General features: G+C 38.9%; 1 protein-coding gene across 2 annotated transcripts in view; it reads right to left on the bottom strand.

The window, feature by feature from the left end:
- Positions 1 to 24,366, bottom strand: part of B3GALNT2 (beta-1,3-N-acetylgalactosaminyltransferase 2) — a 38,195-nt gene that overhangs the window by 3,596 nt on the left and 10,233 nt on the right. Inside the window, exons 2-11 of one of the 2 annotated variants that reach the window (XM_060753852.2) lie at positions 24,004 to 24,151; positions 22,725 to 22,825; positions 22,183 to 22,376; positions 18,191 to 18,286; positions 7,856 to 7,966; positions 4,851 to 4,929; positions 3,051 to 3,234; positions 1,791 to 1,916; positions 1,236 to 1,395; positions 279 to 335 (exon numbers count right to left, since the gene is read on the bottom strand). In XM_060753852.2, coding sequence (XP_060609835.1) covers positions 279 to 335; positions 1,236 to 1,395; positions 1,791 to 1,916; positions 3,051 to 3,234; positions 4,851 to 4,929; positions 7,856 to 7,966; positions 18,191 to 18,286; positions 22,183 to 22,376; positions 22,725 to 22,825; positions 24,004 to 24,151 — 1,256 coding nt within the window. The remainder of the gene's footprint in view (positions 1 to 278; positions 336 to 1,235; positions 1,396 to 1,790; positions 1,917 to 3,050; positions 3,235 to 4,850; positions 4,930 to 7,855; positions 7,967 to 18,190; positions 18,287 to 22,182; positions 22,377 to 22,724; positions 22,826 to 24,003; positions 24,152 to 24,366) is intronic. The other variant, XM_060753851.2, reaches the window with a different exon arrangement.

The raw sequence follows: 24,366 nt of genomic DNA, 5'->3' as shown, positions 1-24,366 counted from the left end.
CAAGTCATGCATGATACAAAAAAAAAAAAAAAGCTGTATCGGCTACTCTGAAAAACATCTTCAGTTTTGACAAAGATCTATTCCTAAACTACAAAACAAACTGTGCCAGGATGATCAACTTTAGCTAAACAATTAAATCCCTAAGAAGCACTGATTTCTCCCACTTCTTTATACTGTGATGATATACTCATTACATAAAAATCCCATTAGTTTACACTCCAAGCAAATGTTACCAGGACTGCTGTCCCAAGGCATCAGACAATCCTATATAAACATACCTGATACCGTTTTGGCCCAATGGCTGCCATCCAAATACCCATACTCACATCTTCACCCTTAATGTGCAATTTAAGTCAAAACAAAAACAAGGAAAGCATTACTCTCAAAAATCAATAACATCCAAAATTCACAAAGCAGAAATATTTTTATTAGATCAATCAAAATCATGCAAAATTTTGAAATTCCACTGGCTTCTTCAGGGAAAATCATACAAGAGAAGGGTCACAGACCTACATTTTGTCAATATGTTATTTTAGTTGCAGTCATATCTGTGTAGGCAAAGGGCATGCCTCCCTCTAACTGTCTGGATCCTGAGAGGCAAAGAGTCATTAAATCCAGTGCATTAAATTTAAACTCCATTACCAGAATCAGTTTGCCTTGCTAACACATTCAATGAAACAATCTTACGGTAAATTTTATAAGCATATTGTTTTTATGGCATCCCTGATGTTTACTCTAAGCAATTGGAAGTACAGTTGGAGAGCTCCACCACTTCTATATAATGTGAAAGCTCAACACAGTGTAAATTTGGAGCTTCTGGCTGCAATTCAAAATGGGACAGTAAACACACTAGATGCATAAACACTTCTGTCAAAGCTGGACAACTTCTGGAGGCTGATGGATCATTTTTGCCCTCCCTGGGAAAGTAAAAAGTGACTCTGAAAAACTTGTTTCTTAATTCTCCCAAAGGGTTTTTGTAACCCCCAAAGCCTTGAAATGATGCAATTTTGTTTCTCCCCAAGCACCTAGAATGCTAGATATATTTATATAAGTTATTCTTTAAGTTATGGGTAAGCAAAGTTCACCTTGACAAAATGTTGTTGGACTGTAACTATCAACATTCCTCACCTACTGTGCTGGCTAGGCTCATGGCAATTGCAATGTGACAAATAGGTGTCTGAAGTAGACATCCCATTTCCCCCTATCCATTCCCTCTCTTCCCATCAAATACCTACCTGATATATCTTTAGTCTATCTGAGTTGCTTGCAAGCCATTCTACAATGTCTTTGGAAATAACATAACCAGACCCACACGCAAAGGCCGGATAGGCGGGACTTGGATACTCCAGCTCTTGCCATTTCCCAGTCCGGTCGACTGCCCAATTTAGTCTGAAACTTAAGACCAAACCAATCAAGTTCTTTTCATAGGATATCAGCAAACAATTCTTTGGCTCATCTGTACAATTTAAGACTGCTGTACATAACCTCTGCAAGATAGCCCAGAGCGAAACAGCCTGGCAGGTTTCAAGAAGGTGGGCCTTTCATCCATATTATTTACAACTGAAACTGTTTATCTCGAAGTTACTTGCCATTATCTTTTTCCTTTCTATTTTTGCACAAATTATGGAATAGCTCATTAATTCAATTAGATAGATATCTAACAAAACATTAAAGTAAAAGTCCAGATAATGAATAGCAAAATATAAATAAATATAAAAAGGGGTTTATTTTCCAATTGAATAATGTCTTTCATTAAACTTTATATTGCCAGTGTAATATAGGATACTCACTTTCCCCACCAAGTATTTGGTCTGCCCAAGTTTTTAAGCTTTATTCTGTTGAATACTGCTTCCAAATCAATGTAGCAGTCATCATCTGTTTTCAGTAGTACATCAAAACTTGCTGCTTCCACTGTCCTATAGACAAATGGAAGGAAATGATTATGGTCTATAAAAGCATCTCTTGAAATATGCAGTATGACCACTGTATGTACAGGGGATGCAATCCAACCCCCCCCCCCTCAACCCCACACACACACACCCATGAATACCTGAAACTGTGGGTAATAGTGAACCCTATATTTTGACTATACTTGGGCCAGAAGCATACAATGGAGTTGCACTGGGGGATCCACAGAGACCCACAAACACTTCCATGAAGGAAATATTTTTGAGGCATAAGTGGAATTGTGGATATTTAATCTGTGGGTAAGGATATTGTATAAAAACCTTTAGAGTCTAAACTGAAAAAAAGGTCAAGACAGTGGCACTTAATGTTTTTATGGCTGGGGTGCTCCACACCAAATAATGGTTTAGAGGTTTTTTTTCCAAGTCAGGAACAACTAGAGAAACTGCAAGTCGCTTCTGGTGTGAGAGAATTGGCCATCTGCAACGATGTTGCCCAGGGGGCACCTGGATGTTTTACCATCCTGTGAGAGGGTTCTCTCATGTCCAGATATGGGAAGCTAGAGCTGACAGATGGGAGCTCTCTGGATTCAAACCGCCAACCTTTCGGTTAGCAATCTTGTCTGCATAAGGGTTTCATCCTCTGTGCCACCGAGGACTCCTAATGATTTAGATGAAGGAATATCAGTCTATTTAGTTTTCCAGTTCTTTGGGTACCACAGCACAACAAAACATATCATCTGAAAATCCTTTTCATCACCATTTTAATGTTCTTTTTCTAGCCCTGGCAGGTTCTTTTCCATCTTAATCAGTGCCTTGGTCATCTATTTTCTATATTGAAAAAAGTAGGTTTCCATTGTATTTCATTCGCAGCAAGACACAAATAACGCAATATCCTGACTTATCCTGCAAAGGAGAAGGTAGGAGTCTTCTTCAAATAGCCCAAAAAGTAACCAAGAATTATGCAATATGACCCAAAAGGCAGCTGCAATGGTGGGGCTGTCACCTTTCAGGCTCTGGGCCATGCCCCCCTCCCCTCTAATATTATTGAGGAAGAACTCTAAAAACTGTTCTCACTCATCCTGAAAGTATACATGGAAGAGCAAGAGAGAAAGGCACTGATCTTTGGACTAAATATAAACTTACCATCGATAAAAATTCAGTAATTTGGCTGGAACATTTCTGTAGGTATCAACAACATCAACAAAAACAATATCATCGTAAGTGTTGCTTTCTTCCTTAAGTAAGGCATCTTCCTCTTCAAGTTTGTTTATATATTGTACAAATCTCTCTGGACGACTCTGCAGACTTTGCAAAAGCACCTCTCCTTCTGAAAGGAAGAGAGAAGCCGAAAAATGGAGGAAATTGTAACATTCAGTCCTTTTTCTGCAACATATAAACTATTCTAAGACACCTGGCATTCTCAGCATGTGTAGGACTACAACACCCAACGTGTTCCAGGCTGCAAAGCATAAATGGCTGGGTGATTCTGGGAACTGTAATCCAGCACATCTGGAAAGGGCCCAATAGGGAAACTGTATTGTATTAACAAAAAAAATGTTCAGGAGACTGGCGTATCTTCAGAGGAATGTATAGCAAGTGAAAGCAAGTACACAATCTGCCTATATCTAATCTTCCTATGTACTGTGGCTGGCATTATTTTAGATATTGCTATTTATTGCATTAAGTTGCTGCTATTGTCTCTGGATTCTTTGGATATAGGCCAAGATAGAAAGTCAGAGATAAACAAAGAAATAGCACAGTAGCCAAACATCTGGTCACATTGGAAATTCCATCACAAAATGCAATATGTAGTGGACATCTTGAGTAATGAGCTTTCCCATTTAGTAGATGCTAAAAGTGCATCTACCAAGTACTGACTCCAGGGATGAATTTTTTGGAAGCAAAAAGTGGTAGTTTGCTCTTAGTTCACTTAACTCTTCTGTAGCATATACAGAGCAGCAAAAAAGTAAGTTGACTTAATTGACATGGCTACTAGGCTTGTGCATGGATTTGGTTTGGTCAGTTACCTGTGGCCAGTCTGGCTTGTTCAACTGACCATAACGGTAAAGGCTTAACCACCATGGTTTTTTTCGGCTGAAACAGCCCACGTGGCTGCCAGGTGCAGCTTCTTCCTTTCTATACGGGAGCACATGGCGCATGCTTCCATAACCCCATTCGTCAAACCCAAACACCCTTGAAAGGAAGAAAGGAAAGGATCCCAGGAATGGAAAGGGGAGCCCTGAAAGTTCCCTATTCTTGCCAATGGGCCGGATCTTCCCAGATCTTTTGGCTGCATAGCCAAAAAGAGTTTTTTCCATTAACCAATTTTCACGAGGTTCCCAAAAATGGATGTGGATACCCAATAAAATTCAGATACCAAAAACAGATCACTCTCCAGCTGAATTGCACAAGCTTAATTGGTACCCTTTGAAGTACACATGATACTAAACACAATGAGCAGGCAATACACATACATATATACTGTATACTTCAAATGGTAACAATATCAACCCTATTTCATTTGCAGATGGGGAACTCATGACTGGATACTTTATATTACAACTCCCATGATACTTTGTTATTGGGCATCCTCATATGCAGGTATTATTGGACACACTGGGATTTGTAGGCAAAAAGATCTGATGGGTCAAATCCTTATCCAAGATTTAAGGACTTGCTACTGTACAATACTAGAATAGGCATGGAAAACACTGTGGCTCACCTTTGATCTCCTTAACTGGTTTCTCTGACTTCCTTCCTGTTTTTCCAACAAAATAAATTATCCCAGAAAAAGAATAATCTCCTAAAACAAGGGCCTTCCTTAAAGCAACGTGTGTTTGCTTTGTTTCTGTTCTCACTGAATGTAAATTTCTGTCAAAGTTGATCACTTTTGCATTAGAAGAAGCCCAACAAAATCATAAGAGCCAGTCTTTATATACTTACCTTGAATTGTATAAATAAAGCCTCCTGCGATTCCTTCCACACCTTGTGTAAATTCATGAGGCAAAGATCCTTCCCCTGCCTATGGCACAGAGATTAAAAAGACTGGAATCACACACAGTTTTACTACAGTCAACTCTCTTCTCAAACAGGTTCAGATCTTTGGAATGCAATTATGTTTTTCTCCAAAAAACCCCAAAAAACCCCAAAAGCAAACACAAACAATTTTTCAGTATTGTGAGAATCTTTGGCTGGGAACCCATTCACCTTTGACAGCTCGTTCTTTGGTGGGAAACCAGACAGTTATTCAGTTGTCAAGGAATGTCTCTTCCAGCAGAAAGGCAGTAAAACAAGTGAATAACCATTTTTACCAGCACTTCCAACTCATTCTCAGCCCCCTTTGGGTTTTTTTATGATGTTTCAAATCTGTAGTGATCTGAGAGTGACTCTAGAGTCAAGAGTTAGAATCCCTGCTCCACATCCATAACCAAATGTGGTGCAGTAGTGAGAAATGGGAGAAATGTCTCTGTTAAGTTGGTGCTTGCCATACGCACTTGTAAGGCACTACAATAAGTGACTGCTATGCATTTTTGAGCCAACTAAAACTATATAAATAATTGACTTAACCAATTAAGCGATAAAAACTTGCAGCCCACAAACCATCATGCTGATGCCATAAAGCCACACATTATATCAGGACTGCAGTGAGCTCATCCTTTGGCTAATATTCTGGTGACTCTTTATACATTATTTCTGCAACTTATTGTACAAAGATCCCAGTTCTACACCTAATGGCCAAGATGAGAGATTAAACCTGCACCTAAAAATCCCCCATCTGCTATGGTGAACCAGAGAAGATGAGAGCTGTGTTTGCTCTCTCTGATAGGAACATGAACATGATGATGGAGATTTAGGACCTCATCCCACACATTCTGAGATCTGTTTCTATGTGCTTCGAAAACAGAGTCCCACGAAGGCCATCACATGACGTAAGCCCACTTCTGGTGGGACTCAGTTTCCTCAAGGCATGGAAATGAAACCCAGAATGCATTTTCAGGAGTTGGATGCTACCTGACTCCTTAAAACAGCAAAAGACAAGGAAAGTACATGGGATGGCTGGTCATCCTAAAAGACAGACCCTGACAGTAGGAAACAAAGTAAGATATGCCCTCTACTATGCCTCACTTTCCCCCCGCTTTCCCCACTCATGGAATGAGGTCCTCACATTCCTTTCTCAGAATGCTTGCTGGATTCAGACCAAAATGTGCTGATACTATTCTAAGTAAAAATAATGTCGCTACCTCTGGACTATATTTCAAAAATTATCGTGTTTAGATGTGTGACTGTGTCCCACAAAAATGGCTTTCACTGACCATCAAATGATTAGTACTGTATTCAGAGCAGACAGTTGCCTTTCTGAAATAAGCCATAAGCCTGGCTCGAGAGCAGTACGTGTGAAAAAGATCTTGGAGTCCTCGTGGACAACAAGTTAAACATGAGCCAACAATGTGATGTGGCGGCAAAAAAAGCCAATGGGATTTTGGCCTGCATCAATAGGAGCATAGTGTCTAGATCTAAGGAAGTAATGCTACCCCTCTATTCTGCTTTGGTTAGACCACATCTGGAATATTGTGTCCAATTCTGGGCACCACAATTCAAGAGAGATATTGACAAGCTGGAATGTGTCCAGAGGAGGGTGACTAAAATGTTCAAGGGTCTGGAGAACAAGCCCTATGAGGAGCGGCTTAGGGAACTGGGCATGTTTAGCCTGAAGAAGAGAAGGCTGAGAGGAGATATGTATATAGCCATGTATAAATATGTGAGAGGAAGCCACAGGGAGGAGGGAGCAAACTTGGTTTCTGCTTCCTTGGAGACTAGGACGCGGAACAATGGCTTCAAACTACAAGAGAGGAGATTCCATCTGAACATTAGGAAGAACTTCCTGACTGTGAGAGCCGTTCAGCAGTGGAACTCTCTGCCCCGGAGTGTGGTGGAGGCTCCTTTTTTGGAAGCTTTTAAGCAGAGGCTGGATGGCCATTTGTCAGGGGTGATTTGAATGCAATATTCCTGCTTCTTGGCAGGGGGTTGGACTGGATGGCCCATGAGGTCTCTTCCAACTCTTTGATTCTATGATTCTATGATTCTATGATTTAACAACGCAGTGACTACTTTTATCTCAAGACAAATCTTACTAACATTGAACATCTCTCTACTTGTGAAAACCAAAAAAGCTAACGTAATTAAAGAGAGTCATGTTCTATATTAGTGGGAGAAGTTATCTATAAATATTTCACATTTTCCCCTCAGAATGCAAGTATTCATTCTCTATTTTGTTGAATATTCAACATTTTGCAAATCTATATTTTATTTGTCTGCTTCCACACACAGAAACCTCTGTGATAATTTGTTACAGCCTTATACAGACTTTTCAATGGACACAGCATTCCAGATGTAGGGCAGCATTTATTTATCTAAAGGAATTATGATGTTTTGTTGCTTTATTCTATTCCTAGCATTGTCTAATTCTGTCATAATTACTTCTGTAAATTGTTCTATGCTGAATGTTTCCCAGTTCATAAGCTAAGCAACTATTCCACAAAGTGAATTTAAAATGAAATATTTAGTAAGAAGCCCTAAGAGGCCAGAAACATAAGCTGTCACCTCTAAAGACTTTAATATTTTGAATAGCTGTGTAACACAAGAATATCTTACTCAAAATGGTTAAAAGAAAGAGATAAACCTCTCAAAAACAACAGTTCAATTTCCAGAAAAAAGCAGTAAGACCAAGAGGTTAACAGATTAGATAAGAAATCAGAGCTGCTAACAAGGACAAGTTTTGGACAACACCTCCCAGAATCTCCAAGCAACCATGGTTGCCAGACATGGGACACAGAGGATTCTGGGAACTGTATTCCTGACATTTTTGCAAGCTTGGAATCTGCCATGCCTGAAAGTTTATCAAAACACTGTTTTGTTATAGGTATTGCATGCTGGAATAAAAGACCAACCGTAATGATTCTGAAGACACCTCCACCATCATTCACCATCACTTTATGAAGATTTCTAGAAACAAGGCCTTGTAGATCCTGACTCTCCCATACAATCGTACCTTCAAAACTCTGTCAAAACAAGCAACACTTACTGTGAACAATGTATTTGTATCTGCATACATTAGAGACATGTATTTGTCAAATCATTCAAGACGTCATGGACAATAAAGTAAAATTCAAGCATATATCTAAGCTAAGATCTGCATGACATAATAATACTAATATCCTTCCCTAAGGTAGAGTACAGTATTAAAAAACCAGAAACAAGTCAAATTTAGTTTCAGACCATTTAATGTTTTTAGCCTAACTTTTGATCATTGCCAGCTTAATTGTTCTGATGTACCGTAATTGCACACCTGAATTTTTAAAGATAGTGATTTGGGGGGGGGGGGGGGGGGGCGAACCCTAATAACTTAAACCGAAACCCTAATTACCCACAAATAAATACTGAATGCTAAGATTCTTCTACATGGCATAGATATAGAAGGTTGGGATCCTACGTTCTCAGATGAAATTACAATGACAGAGCTCCACTTTTCTTGTTTATTCATTCAGTCGCTTATGACTCTTTGTGACCTTATGGACCAGCTCATGCCAGAGTTCCCTGTCGGCTGTCACCACCCCCAGCTCCTTCAGAGTCAAGCCAGTCACTTCAGGGATACCATCCATCCATCTTGCCCATGGTTGGCCCCTCTTCCTTTTTCCTTCCATTTCTCCAGCATCATTGTCTTCTCCAAGCTTTCCTGTCTTCTCATGTTGTGGCCAAAGTGCTTCATCTTTGTCTCTAATATCCTTCCCTCTAATGAGCAGTCGGGCTTTATTTCCTGAAGTATGGACTGGTTGGATCTTCTTGCGGTCCAAGGCACTCTCAGAATTTTCCTCCAACACCACAGTTCAAAAGCATCTATCTTCCTTCACTCAGCCTTCCTTATGGTCCAGCTCTCATATCCGTAGGTTACTATGAAAAATACCATTGCTTTAACTATGCAGATCTTCAAAGCTCCACTATCAGAACTATATTTAAATATTACCTTTAAAAAACACGTTTTCCACTTGCAAAGCCCCAACCAAAGGGATTCCAAGATTCTGCATATCAAAAACCAGGATTTTCTGGATTTAGTGCCATTTTTTAGTATTGTGGCAACTGCTTGGCCTGGTACGGTACCAGGTTTGCTGCCATACAATGTTTGAAATAAGCTAGGTTCTGCCTGCAACCTCCCTTCCGCTTTTCTGAAAATAAAGCCCATAGGTCACAAAGACACTTATTTTATGTATTTATTTATTTTATTTGTTGACTTCATTTCTACCCTCCCCTTCTCGACCCGAGAGGGGACTCAAGGCAGCTTATAAATTTGGCAAAAATTTGATGCCGCACAGGTAAACAATAAAACACATCTCATAAAAAATATAAACAATCTAAGCATATAAACAATTAAAACTCGTAACAATCTGTCAAGCAGATTTACATATAAATGAACATATAAATGTATGTACTAGATTTTGATCTAAAAACAGTTTTTCTCCTCCAGCTCTGCTACTCTCTATATTACACAGGCATAAGATCGCAGCTTCATTCAGTGTGTTAATTTGATCTTGTAGCCACGACTGGAAATCCTTATTTACTGTGAATCTCAAGTATTAAGGAATATGCACTTCCTCAGTAAAGAGTTTGGAGAGAAATAAAATGGAAGGCGCAACTTCAACTATTCTCCATGCACAAACAATGCACGACACATTGATTAGTTAGTTGTTAAAGGTGGTGACTAATCTTCATTAAAGATGCAAAGCCACCCACCCAGTCCCTCAAGCCAACTGCTACTTATGCTTACACAGAGAACAGATGTCCTCCCTTCCTTTCAGCTAAGTGGGAGCTCAACTGCCCTTCCCTGTATCCCAGGGTGGAGATTGAAAACTCAGTCCTATCCATTAACTTGTGTTGCAGGAAAACAAATTAACACACAGAAAGTTCTGTGACACATTAAAGATCAACAGATGTATTATAAAATTAGCCGCTGTGAACTTTCGTCCATACTAATAAGTGCAAAGAGTGCTATTCCCAATTCGAAGTACAGTTCACCATCCACATTTGTTAGGCTGAGGACCCCCACAAAAATGGAAAAATTGTGAAATAAAACCCCCCACATTTTTTTACTTGAGAGAACATCTTTCTAGGATACTCTAGACTTTCAGCACAACTCAACAGTCAGCATTTAGCAAAAGTTGACCATGGAGTCACACTAAAGAACCTTCAAATGCTTAGAAGAATATTCTGTTTTGGAATACCTAGGCCTTCCAGTGCAACTCAATGATGGAAAGTGATCATAGAGTCACACTGGAGGACTTAGAAATTCCTCAAGAGAACATATTAATCAAATCCAAAAATTATCAAATCTGCAAAATTGAAATTTGCGATGTGTGTGCATGCGTGTTTCAGAGAGGAGAAGGGAACTATGAGATAAGAAAGGAACAAAGTGTAAGACATGCGGATATTATGGAGCGAATGTGGCATAGTGGTTTGAGTGTTGGACTAGGACACTTCAAGACCAGGTTTCAATTTCCTACTTGGCCATGGAAAACCACTGGGTGAGAGATACACTCTCACATAGAACAAGAGTAGCTGCAGATACTATCAATTAGAGGTTAAATATAATTTTAAAAAGCACAAGTTGTAACAGCAGTGATATGTAACACAATTAGAGAACTAGTAGTAGGCATGTTAATTTTGAAGTCCCACCATGCTCAATGAGGCTTATTGCCAACATAGTGAGCCTAAGGGCCCTTCCAGACAGGCCCTTTATCCCTGGATCTGATCTCAGGTTTTCTGTTTATCCCAGATTATCTGGCAGTGCCGAGTCATATAATCCAGTTTAAAGCAGAAAACCTGGGATCAGATCCTGGGATAGAGGGTCTGTCTGGAAGGGCCCTTAGTCTTTTTGAGAAGACTATTTCCCTTCCTAGTCAGAAGGAACTGCAAAAATATGGTAACAGCTTGGTGACCAGGAGACCTCCTAGAAATCAAGGCCCACAGAAACACTCTTTGTTAAGATAATCTGCCAGCAGATGTTGTACATGTGGAGTTCAGGTTCTGCACAACACTGTTTTACATTCTTCCTCCTCACCTTGCGTTCACATTCCGGTGACAGAGATTTGTAGAAGGTTTTAGGGAGCAGAGTGCACTGCTATTTCAGAGAAACTGCCATCCTTGTTTTTAACATCACATTCAGAGAGTTATGTTTATAGATATCTGGAGTTGCTTTGAATGTAATTATAAACACACATGCTAAATTTTAAAACAATGAAACAATGTTTAAAATATATGGTACACACCTAGTTGATGTTCAAAAGCATACAACTAGGCACAAGGAAAACACTGGGCTCCCAAAAATACATTTCCCTTCAAACACTAATTCAGGTCTTCAGAAGGGGGAGAATAATTTGTTGGGGTGATCCATCAAATAAAACTAGATATCTTATCATCTCCCCCTGAGCACTATCCTTCCCTGTCAATGTCCCCTTCAATTCCTAGATTGTGTGGCCTGAGTGCAGTCACACAGCCTTGCACTTTATCCCATGCCCTCTCTCCATTGCTATACCTCTGCAGTTATAGTATTCTCTTGTCCTATTGTTTACAGCCTGGCCACATTTACAGCAGACTACCGTCATTGGTTGATGAGTGTTTTATTGAGTCTTAGTTATTTTATATGCTTATGCGCTTTACTTAATTATATTTCTACTGTGTTTTTGTTCTGTCGCCACTGGGTCCGAACAAAATGTCTTTATTCTACAGGACGCACACTTTAAACCCAGTGGGAAGCCGGGGTGCCCGAAGAGAGATTGTTAGAGACTTCCAGAAGTAATGGGCTTTAGAGTCTTTAAAAGTACAACAAAGTCTTTATTAAGGAACAAATCTTCAACAATACTTCAAGGCTTTACTATTCTAGTCTTTAAGAGACTGGCACTAACTTGGTTTAACTGTACTATCTCAGCATAAGGAAGAACTCTTTATAATCCCTCCCAGGCCGCTTTCTATCTATGCCTAGTCGGCGTGGGTGCTGCTACCGAAATCCACGTGCATCTGGGTATCGAGCAGACCTTACCGGCTGAGGCTTGAAGATATAGCAGCCGGAGTTCTGTGGTTCTACGATGCTGTCTAGTGGGAACTTCCGGTCTGTTTTCCCCTCTGGTGCTGTGAGGCTGAGAGGCTGTGAGCTCTCAGCCAGAGCCTTTGGGACCTTTTCCTTCTGTTTCCCTGGAACTGGATGGTCACTGGATGACCCCTGGATGGTCGCTGGATGGACCCTGGATGGCTGTTTCTGTTTCCCCGGAAGGTTTTGAGGAATGAAGCCTTTCTACGGGACTAGCTGATCTGCGTCCTATAGACTGGCTTCCTTGTGTGACTGAAAATAGGCCCCTTCCCTCCAAAAGGCAAAAAGGGGGCGGGACCAGGGATCCTAACTATAACTGGCAGGTGGCTTACCCTATAAATGCAAATTATAACAGGAAACCCCCTGCTGCAAAATCCCAAGCATGGGTTTGCACACAAACATATAAACACAGCAAATAAATCTGGAGCTCCTGGAACAGCTGTTCCAGAACAGTTTTATTTTATGTTCTGTTTTTGGGCACCTTGTGCCATGTGTAAGCCACACCAAGTCCCTTTGGGGAGATGGGGCGGGATACAAAAATAAAGTTTACCCGTCAGAATGTATCTCCTGCTATGAACCACCTCAGAGATTAAGATCATCTGGGAATGTCCTGCTCTCGGTCCCACCTTCTTCAAAAGCACGGGTGGAGGGGATGAGAGACAGGACCTTCTCAGTGGTGGCCCCTCAGCTGTGTAACTCTTTCCCTAGTGACATTAGATCAGCCCCCTCCCTCCTAGCCTTCAGAAGGTCCTGGCTCAGGAAGCAGGCCTTCGAAGAAGCAGTGCAATAATATAATTGGAATATGTGCAATGACTATGGAATGGCCTCAGACTACTATTTTTGGATGGTGTGAATGTAATTTAATTTTTTAAATATGTATTAATTTTAATTCAATGGATTTAAAGTTTAATGTTGTATGTGTTTAAGGCATTGAATAACTGCCATATGTAAGCCACCTCAAGTACTCCTTTGGGTAGAGAAAGGTGGAGTATAAAAAGGGGAAATAAATTATTATTTACTATTATTGTTATTATTATATTTCCCAAAATCTTCAGGAAAGGGGATTTCATACTTGCCAAAGCAGTGTTGTTTTTTTCGATCCTTAAAAAGCAATGTAACAACTGAAACTAATATAACAACTGAAATAACCTAATATTGTATTCCGAAGTTAAATGCATCTTCCACACAAATCCCAAAACAGATTGCAAATGTTTCGTGCAAACAAACTCCCCCTTTCATGTTTGGACAGCTGAATAGGAAAGCAGGCGGTTAGTGAACCCCATTTGTAAGTTTGCCAGAATGCATCTCGTGACACACCTCTCCCACTCCATTTTGGTAATTTTCCATTTAGCACTTATCTAACTGATTCTCTGACCCCCACAGAAAAACAAAAATTGGTTCCACTTTGCAATCAAGAAAGGTATCTCCCTTATTTGGGGGAAATTTGGGAGAGTGCAGATAGAAAAGTATGCAATGCATCTGCCTTTTTTTCTTTGCCTGAAATTATCAAATTATCCACAAGTCAATTTTGAGGATTCCTGCTGGTTGGAAATGCAGTTACAACAAAAGCGATTTTCACAGGTGCGATTATCTCTTGAATGTATTTTCTTTTTACTCTGATATTCCTCTGTACTCAAATTTCATTGTATTTTCATCCAGTTTAACATTTTTTATTGTCTACTTAAGATATCCATTGGTCTCCACCCCCATCCCTCCCAACAGTAGTGGGAAAACACACTCAAGTAACATATTTTACACAGAGCAATGAACTGCTGAGTGTCTCAAAGACACTTCTGTAGAAGTCTAACATCATCAGCTCATTTGGTCCCACTGTGTCGCATTGAAGGCTGCCTACTGAGGCGGTGCAATTCAAAATGTAGAGCCTAGGCTGTTTTAGACTTCCTCCAACTCTTTGTGTGGTTTTATTACTTTGAAAAATTGCACAGCTGGGGATTGGAGCCAGCACAGAAAGCTCCAACATAGAAAATCTATTGCTTCTAATAATGTAATTATGCAGTCAGTTATATTATTTGATTCCAGCTCTTTCTTTACTTATATGTAAAGCATAGAGAGGGGGGAGAGAAATCACTGCAACAAAATCAAATTAGTATTATTTTTGTAACACCTGGTAAATGTATTTATATACACATTTGCGCATAAGCTTTCGCTCCCTGAGAAAAACTTACTTTCCCACCAAGATTTAGAAATTTAGCTTATCAATGATACTGGGCTGTAAGACGCTCATCAAACGTCTTAACACTACTGAAAGAGGAATGGTGGCAAAAACACAATGCAACGTTTCTTGCATATTTAAATGCCCCTTGATTGCAACCCAAGTGCCTTTGCATCCAGTAAAGCAACTGAACAGATACCCTGACATAACAATACAGTTCTCTCTGAAAAACTCCAGGACAATGTTGCCTTATTATTTTTATTATTGTAATGTATTAATGCAATGTAACAAAATAAACAAGATTGAGGCAAGAATGAAATCAATGCTACTTTAACCTGTTCTCCTACAAAGTCTACCACTTTATCAATTTACTTTGGGTATACACTCCCTCATCCTTAATCAGACTGCTGTTTTCAGAAACAAAATCAATCTACCCTGAAAGTTAAGTGGCCTGAAGCCACCCTTTTTCTCTCTTTCGCTCTTCCTAAGAGCATCAAAAAGACAGATTGCTCCAACCCAGAAGATGGATAAGCTTTGCTGGGCAGATGGTTAAACTTGACTCTTATCCACCAACAACCAATCTCATTTAGTTTGTTTATTTTGGAGGTTTGAGAGTTTGTATTTATTTATTTTTTAGTTTGGGGTTTTATCAAAAAAAGTCAGCTGTGTTCCAACTCTGAAAATGGATAAGCTTCACTGAGCAGTTGGTTAAATTTTACCCACTTCATCACCAACCCATCTCACTTGATCTGTTTATTTTGTTTTCTGTTTTAGTTGATGTTTATCTTTTGGTTTTGGTTTATTTTCTAATACATTAAAGCCAAGCACTCTCAAATAAAAATTATGGTACAGTTACAGTGAACAAAGATCTAAAGTGAAAGCCAATAATATTTTTTTAAACAACCACCTGAAGAAAAGTAATTTGCATTATATTCTGTAAATAAACACAAGTGTGGGAAGGGAGTAATAAAAAAATCTGGTAGGAACTCCCTGCAACTTCACTGTCAACTAAAGAGAGGACAACACTGAGGCACCCATGCTCTCCTCCTAAAATACAGGAAAAAAAGCAACTCCAAAGGCATGCTAGGCTCAAAAAACTAGAATTTATTGGTCGGTTTCTCTAGATTTGAAGAAGCCAGCCACTCCACTCTGTCTCTTCTAAACGTTAAGACTTCATGAATGTTGCCAGGCCAACAATGACTACTGCCAGCTCCCTGACCTCAGAAAACAACATCAAATTATTTCTCAGATTAACTCTAGTGTCTAAAAGACTGCTTTAGATATTATGGAAACAAGTACATTTGCTACAAGACATGTATGTGAAAAGGAAAGATAGTCTTCTGTTTCTGGAAAGTCTGTTGCTCAGCCGATACATTTGCTGCATATAAACTACGCATGGGCAAACTTCGGCCCTCCAGGTGTTTTGGACTCCAACTCCCACAATTCCTCACATCCTCACATCCTTTCCTTTTCCCCCTGAGATGCTTAAGTTTGCTCATGCCTGCTATAAACACTGAATTTCTAAAGGAACATACAAAAATACTTTGCATAAAAATATCTTGCGTGAAGCTACCCTAAATAGATTAACCATGTCAGCTATTAAATCTAAGTACTTCCAAAAGAAAGTAAACTCTTTCTAGACAATTTACAAAAAGACTTAAACTATGAAATATGACAACTATTTCTTTCTTTCCAGTTTCTCAAGAGAACTGCTATTTAAAGACATATGAATTCCATATTGGATGAAATGAACTATCAGATTATAAAGTCACATCGTTTATGTATTTATTGAGGTAGGTACTATTGCATTAACATGTTGTATGCCTTAACCGTACAATGTTCATGTCTATCTTAGTGTTCTTCCCTGCCTGCCAAATGCAATCTTCACTCACAGAATATGAACAGATGCTATATCACTGCCATCCATTCAAAATGAATGCCATTTGCATCCATAATTAGAGATACTTTCTTCCCAACAATGAGAAGTGAAAATAACACTCTAAGACCCAGATATATGTTTAAATAAGTTTGCCTTAAAATAGTTTCATTCATAATATCAACAAAACCTGTACAAATATAGTAAGGAACTGGGAGAACATAAGCAGTCATTGTTAAAACACAACCTTTTCAGATATAATGCAAACATATGGTGTGGCATTACACATACAAAACTCTAGGTATTCTTTTTTTCCCCTTTGGTGGGATTGGAAGATAAGAAGCTTCAGCAAGACTTACTTAACCTGGCTGCCTCATCTGCTTCAACCTCTGATCTTCTCACAATCCTAGGAGACCTCTCTTTGTAGCACAATAAAATGCTTTTATTCTGCAGCAGTTGGTGGTTTCCATGTCAATACTGAATACGATGCTCAGAACTGGTTAATGCCTTGGCTAGCTTTGTCCGGGCATATCTTGGTTAACAACGCATCTGATATTGTGGTTCCTTTTTACCAAGGCTTTCCTTTTTCTCCTCATCCTCTAGAACAGTGGTTTTCAACCTGTGGGTCCCAAAGTGTTTTGGCCGACAACTCCCAGAAATCCCAGCCAGTTTACCAACTATTAGGATTTCTTGGAGTTGAAGGCCAAAACATCTCAGGACCACTGGTCTAGAAACTTGTAATTTTGGGAAGATGGAAAAGGAGGGCTTGAAAAACACAAATAGTCAGTGTCCCATTGTAGTAATATATCTGCAGTGAACAATGCACTAAACAAAGCTGAAGCTGGGAAAGAGTAATGGCTTATTCCAATAGTAGTAATAATAATATTTGTTATTTGTACCCCGCCACCATCTTCTCGGAGGGACTCGGGGTGGCTCACAAGAGAACATTCAAAGTGCCAGACATAGAACAAATAATACATAAGCCTCTAGAACAACATAAATCCACAAACAATAAACACACGTAAACCTCATCTAGTAAAATTTTAAAATTCATAAAACACAGTAGAGCCTGGGGGTAAGACTAGCTGTCTTCCATTAACAGTCCAAAATGATGGAGTGAGCCATCATCAAATCCTCAAATCTGGCCATGAACTACACAAAGTCAAAAGCCTGTCTAAAAAACCATGTTTTTAAACTAGTATGGAAGTCTTAAAGCGTGGGGGCTAATCTAATCTCTCTAGGGAGGGCATTCCAGATCCGAGGGGCCATCACTGAGAAGGACATTTCTCTCATCCCCCCCCCAACTGTGCTTGAGACAGTGGTGGGACCAAGAGAGGGCCTCCCCAGTAGATCTCAAAGCCTGTGCCAGTTCATAGAAGGAGGTGCGGTCACGAAGATAGATTAGACTCGAAGTGTATAGGGTTTTATAGGTGATAACCTGCACTTTGAATTGGGTCCGGAAACTTATCGGAAGCCAATGGAGCTGCTTTAATAGGGGCATGGTATGTTCCCTATAGTTAGTAGAAGTGGTAGAATGACAGTAAACTGTTTTCAGCATTTGGTTTTAACTACAGGTGTCTCATTTGTTTTTAGAATGCAGTCATGATAAAGATTTGCAATTTTCAAATTTTCAAAAGAAAAATAATTTTCCTGTAGGGTTCTTTACACTTCCTTCTCTGAGCTGAAATTTAAACCAAACTTTAAGTCTGGGATATAATAAATTCTCAACCCACTACATTATCAGTGCAACATCATTAATTCACAAAATCCTGCTGTTTTATCTAATGCTTCCTCTTCTTTTCACCCCATGAACAATGGCTGCTGAAAATCTTCTCTCTACCAAAGCTTGCAAACAATTGTCATGAAAGATTACAATGCCACTTACCCCATATGTCATTAAGTCATTAAGATCTTAAGAAGATTCTTCTTGCTTACAGAAAAGCAGATTTATAGACCTCTGAGCTGCAAAAAAAGCGGATACTACTGCCTAGCATGTGTAACATTTGACAATCTCAACACCATATAGGACAAGTAAATATGTTATGCATCAGTGTTAAGCATCAGCTTTATATATGTCCCATCTTATATCGTGTACATACCTCAGGTAGAATGAACTGTTCCACAGGTTTGTACCAAAGTCTGTTCACTTGCACTCCACAGCTAGGTGGACTAAAACGAGCACTAAAAAGCGCTTCCTATGAAAAGAATTAAAAAGCACATTTGTAAGCTGAGAGCATCATCCACATAGCATATGTGTACATTCTTGGATGGTTCATAACAGTATACATATATATATAATTGGCTCTGATCACAAGTGAACTTCCCCCATGATTTTTAGATGACATAAGCATTTTAAATAAAATCTCAGCTTTTTAAGGATTCTAGAGCCAATTAGATACAAATTGGTAGCAGACTGTCTGCCAGTTTGCTACCTAGCACAATTTAAAGTGTTGGCTTTACCCTATAGAGCCCTAAGTGATTCCGGTCCAGCTTACCTATCTGAACGCATCTCGCTCTATGAACCATCTTGGAGATTAAGATCTTCTGGGGAGGCCCTGCTCTCAGTCTCACCTCCGCAGATGTAGTTGGTAGAGACGAGAGACAGGGCCTTCTCAGTGGTGGCCACTTGGTTCTGGAACTCCCTCCCTAGTGACATCAGATGAGCCCCCTCCTTCCTAACCTTTAGGAAAAAACTGAAAACTTGGATGTAGGACCAAGCATTTGGAGAATTGATTAGTGCAATATGTGAACATGGAATGATGCAATGATAACTGGAATGGCCTGGACCACGTTATTGGATGATGTGATTTTAATAATGTTAATGTTGATATGTTTTTAGCAAATGTTTTAATGTATATGTTTGTTTGCCGGATATTATGTAATGTATGGCATCGAATCGTACCTCTATGTGCGCTGCTCTGAGTCCCTTTGGGGGTTGAGAAGGCTGGATATAAATATGGCAAATAAATAAATATAGCTGGACAATTGTAAAAAAGCAGGGAAGATAATTACCAATTATGTTTTCAAGATTCTATAACAGCATTTCAGGACTTCAGCAAGTTCAATTCACACTTCAGTGTACCGATATCTGAATTAAAATTATCTATGTCTACCAAGCACAATATGGCACTTGCCAGTTCAATGTTAATGGCATGCAAACCAAGCTATAAGTCTCCAGTCCAATACAAATGCTCTTCCTTCCTTCCTTCCTTCCTTCCTTCCTTCCTTCCTTCCTTCCTTCCTTCCTTCCTCTTCTTCCTTCCTTTTTCAACATATGCAAGAAAATGAATTAAGACATACAATGGACCCTCTACATTTGCAGCTTCAACTTCTGAGTATTTGAATAATGTGTTCTCTAGGAATCTCTAGGCCTTCCAGCATTATTTTATGATCAGCAGATACCAAATTTTGACCATATGTTCATGCTAGAGGACCTAGAGATTTCTAGAGAGGTGTTCTCATAGGTTTAAAATAGTAGGTTTTTCAAAATTTGCAGATTTTCCATTTTTGTGTGCATGCCTAACCTGTATGAAAATGTCCTGTTGTATTTCTCTGTCAATCTCTCCTTTGTCTCAAATCATGGAATCAAGAGTTTTGAGGAAAGGACAGAAGTCTAAAGGGACTCCCCATACTTAGAGAGCTGCTAGGTTGAATAGTGGACAATGGTCACACTGACTCAATAGTCTGGAAATGAAGAGATTAATACAGAATGTGGCAAAACCTATCACCAGATCACAATGATGAATATCTTAATTATGATATGCAGCTGGCAAACTCTGCTACTTAAAGAATACTTAAGCTCAAACTCAAGTTTATTATACATAGCCTCCAACCCTTATGCTATCCCATAATAAATGGTATGGGAAGCTGCTTTAGTTATTATGATTTATGTCACACGAGAGCTCTCAGAAATCTCTCTCATGCATCACAGCCATTATGTCAGAAATGTTTTATGCACTAGGCGCTCGTACTGAAAATGAGAAGTGAATGTTATTATACGAGCTTCAGTTTTTATGCTGAAACCTACAAATTTGACAATGCAGAACTGGGGAGAGCTAGAACACAGCTTATGTCAGTCACGTGGGTGGGAAATGAAGGAAATGATGTCAGAGTTTTTGAAAGTAAGTCTAACCAAACTTCAGCTCACTCAGCAAGTTTGTCTAAGATTAGTCAGTCAAACTCAGAGACTGTTCAGGTCCCTTGCTCCCAAAACTCAAGGCTTTTGTGAGTTGTGTCTTGCAAGCGAGCTCAGAGACTGGGTTTTTCTGGGGCAAAGGATATATAGTGAATCTACACTGTATAAGTAATGCAATTTGACAGCACTTTACTGCCATGGCTCAATGCTATGGAATCATGGAAGTTGTAGTTTTATAAGGCTTTTTTTCTTCTTTGCCAAAGATGCACCAAACAACAACTTAAAGGATTCCACAGCATTGAGCAAAAGCATTAAAGAGTGCTGCCAAACTGCATTAATTCTACAGTGAAGAGCAAGCCATAATTTAAACCGGCAGTTAAAACACTAAAGAACAGAGCCACTGTTTGGTTTTTGACAATAAAGTGAAATCAAACTAAAACACACACACACCAATACAAGGAATGAACTGAGAATTTCAGAAGATAGAGTAGATCTAGACAAGGAAGAGAAGGACTCCAGATATAAATGCATGGGATTTTGCTTTTGGTCAACTGAAAACTTAATCAGAAAACAATTTAGAATATTTGCTTAGTGTGTAGTGAAACAACACAATGCTATTTTAAAATGAGAAAAGGATGTGGACAGGATACCTGGTGAGGAGAGAACTACCAAATATGTATTAGACCACTGCCCTTCCTAATAGATTAAACAGGCCAGAAGGAGACAGAATAAGTGGGTAGGGACAGTAAGTAAAGCCTTCTTACAACAAGGGAGGTCCAGCCACACACACACACACACACACACAGAGAGAGAGAGAGAGAGAGAGAGAGAGAGAGAGAAATATATACTTTAGATAGCATAGTGAAGGGTTCACACCCCCATGGTGTTTGTTTTGCTGTCTGTGCCTCTTTTCAGAAAATTTCGTCTCACTTTCTTTTCCTGTGATAATTGCATTTTGTAGCTCATTGTGGCTTGCTGTAGAAACAATGATTGGAAATAAAGCTTCAGTGGAGACCTCTTTTCCCCAATATAACTCTTTTAGGAGTGAATTTCCCTTCCAAGGGGAAGATTTCTCTCACTTCCTGTTGTCTCACCCCCATTCTTAACTGTGAATCGTTTGTAATACAGATGTTTGTAAGTTGGGGAATACGTGTATTCCCATGATGAATTTAATGTTTTTAGCTTTATAGAATGTCATTCAATAGTTTTACACTTTTTATTGGCACATTTATTTATTTATCACACTTTTATCCTGCCCTTTTCAGCCCGAAGGCGACTCAGGGCAGCATACAGACTGGGAACAATTAGATGCCAAACACACATAAATACATTGTTTAAAACAGGTTAAATCACATAATAAAATTCATATAAAAACAATTTAAAACTATTAAAATCAATGACTTCCAAGTTTAAATCCATGTCCATTTGCATTGTTAAGCTGTTCCATATTCGTTCTCAATACTTAGTTATCTGGTTACAATGAGGTTCCAAAAGCTTGCTCGAAGAGCCAGGTTTTTACTCTTTTCCTAAAAGTCAGGAGGGAGGGGACCAATCTAATATCCCCAGGAAGGGAGTTCCACAGCTGAGGGGCCACCACTGAGAAGGCCCTGTCCCTCGTCCCCAACAAGCACGCCTGTGAGGCAGGTGGGATCGAGAGCAGGGCCTCCCTAGATGATCTTAAATTCCTGGAAAGTTCGGAAGGGGAGACACGATAAGATAGATACGTTTTTGTATAGTTATTACTAATTTGCAGACTACCTTCAGTCCCATTATTGGTAGATGCAAATAAATAAATAAAAAATACATAAATAAGGAAGTTGCAAAACTAAAATCCTTGGTGAATGTTCACTCTTCACAGGTATCTGTTACTTCTTTGTCATGCTACACCTAACTTCAGCATGACTGAACAGGTTGCAGATTTAGTTCAATCTGTTTAAGATAACTACAGATTCATACCTCCTGTTCCGCTTGGTACAGTTTTACTGTGATGTTTCTCTGGAATCCTAAACCTTTAGCATCATAAAATACCCCAAGACTTCTGATGACGATTGGATAGAGGATTTTGAAATGCACACTGACAACTCTGTCTTCTGACAGCATGGAAGTATCATCCTCTGGCAAAGTGAATGCTTCAATTTCTTGATTCAGAACTATTGAAAAAAATGAACCAAGAGTGTGGCATGAGCCTAAAGGCAAAAGGCACTTGAAATTCTAGAATAGTTTTATAACATAAAGTACAAAATGCTTTCCTATTAATTACAATAACTGCCCAAAAGATCAAACCTCATAAAAATTATTTATTTTCTGACAACAACTTCTAGAATCTGCATCATAATAGCTATGCTGAGTGATTCTGAAAGTGTAGTATAGCATTTTCGCAACAAGCAATTCCTCGCAAGGAGCTAATACGTTTTCAAAAGTTTAACAGCAATAATCACACAGTAAATAATGAACAATTTGTCTGTTACCAACATCTTTGAAAAGCTTGAAATTCTTACCTGGATTAGTGATGTTCAGAAGTCTGCAAGAATATGGATCTTCTCTATCTTCCACTGGCACATCACATCCATGTGCACCAATTATAAACTTCACAAGGACACTAACATAGTATTAACAACATTTATTGATTTTTGGTCCCATCATATTTAGAACAAATTATTCCCCCCCTCCTCAAATTAGGATATTTAGAATGTATTATGGAGATTAAATTACATTTTAGGACAACCACCAGCCAATATTGATGTTTTACACAAAAATAAAAATAAAATGAGCCTAGGGAATGCCCAGCTTGCCAATTTTAATTTTAAAAAAGTATTTCAGTGTCTATTATCTAATTAATGAGGGTGTAGCAGTTGCTTCCAGTTACTTATTTTACAATAAGTGTATACCTTTATAGACATCTATAAGATTAGGTGCAAATCTATTCTACTCACTAGTCTATTCTACTCTACTACAAATACAGTACAACCCCTATATATGTGGGGGATACATTCCAAAAACCCTCTGTGGATACCCGAAATTATGCATAATAGCCTTATATTTTTCCTACAATTGAACCAGAAGCATACCACAAAATCATACCCGGAGGACCTTGAGCAGAACTTTCCAAACATTCCACACTTTTAAGATATGTATCATTTCGTGACACAGTGATTCAGTTTTATTAGCAACGAAGAGGTTGAACCAACCCCTTATAAGAGATATAGGCACATAGGCCCATATATAAATTGTGATAACAAAATGTTTGAGGACACAACATATCACATGAAAATCTTTCAGATATATAATTTCTAAGATAATAACATATATTTCCAAGATTTTTGTTATTTCTCATTATATTCGTGTGACACATCTACACACTGCAGCTGATACAGTAATGTGCCATACACAGTTTGGAAAGTTCTGACCTAGAAAGTCCCACAAACACTTGGGAAGTGAATATTTTTTTGAAATGTGTGTAAGGTAAACTTTGAATGTTGACATCATGGATAAGGGGGCTGTACTGTATGGACCAATAAAAATACAGATCTAAATGCATAACACTGAAACGTTTTGCAAAGTTACAGCTATATGAGGCAATGTGAAGTAAAAATGCTTTAAACTTAGATCAGGGCATATTTTGTCACTGCATTCAGAAGCAGGCAACAGAAATTTCTATATATTATATGGCTTTTTAAAAAATGTAATCTAGGAATATCTTGAACTAATCCCATACATAAGCAAGAACCCTAAGTTTGGAGTATCATAAGAGAAGGGGGAATCAGTACTGGGAGTTACCGTTGGCTAAGTCCTGGGTGTTGCTTCAAATGCCTGAACCAAGTGTTCCTTATAGCGTTCCGCAGCCCCTCATTATGTCGTGCCGACAGCACCCCAACAATGACATCATAATGTTTCGGTTTCCAGTGAGGAAAGAAAGCCAGTAGACCTAGGAGGAAATACACATTTTGTTATCCCAAAAGTAAGGATTGAGATAGGATCTTTTATACATGAAACGAAGGGCATTTAGTGAATATTGAGAAAGGTTCAACCCATAAGATTCACTGGAATGTTAGGGTAAGAGAAAACCAGTTTTGGCATTCAGAAACAGATATAGAGTTCAGCAGCTGAGAAGAAAATGAAACTAGTTAGCTAAAGAAAGAT

Source organism: Anolis sagrei, chromosome 1, assembly GCF_037176765.1.
Source record: "Anolis sagrei isolate rAnoSag1 chromosome 1, rAnoSag1.mat, whole genome shotgun sequence".
NCBI lineage: Eukaryota > Metazoa > Chordata > Lepidosauria > Squamata > Dactyloidae > Anolis > Anolis sagrei.
The sequence above is the reverse complement of the archived record's forward strand: the minus strand, read 5'-3'. Positions and strand labels throughout refer to the sequence as shown.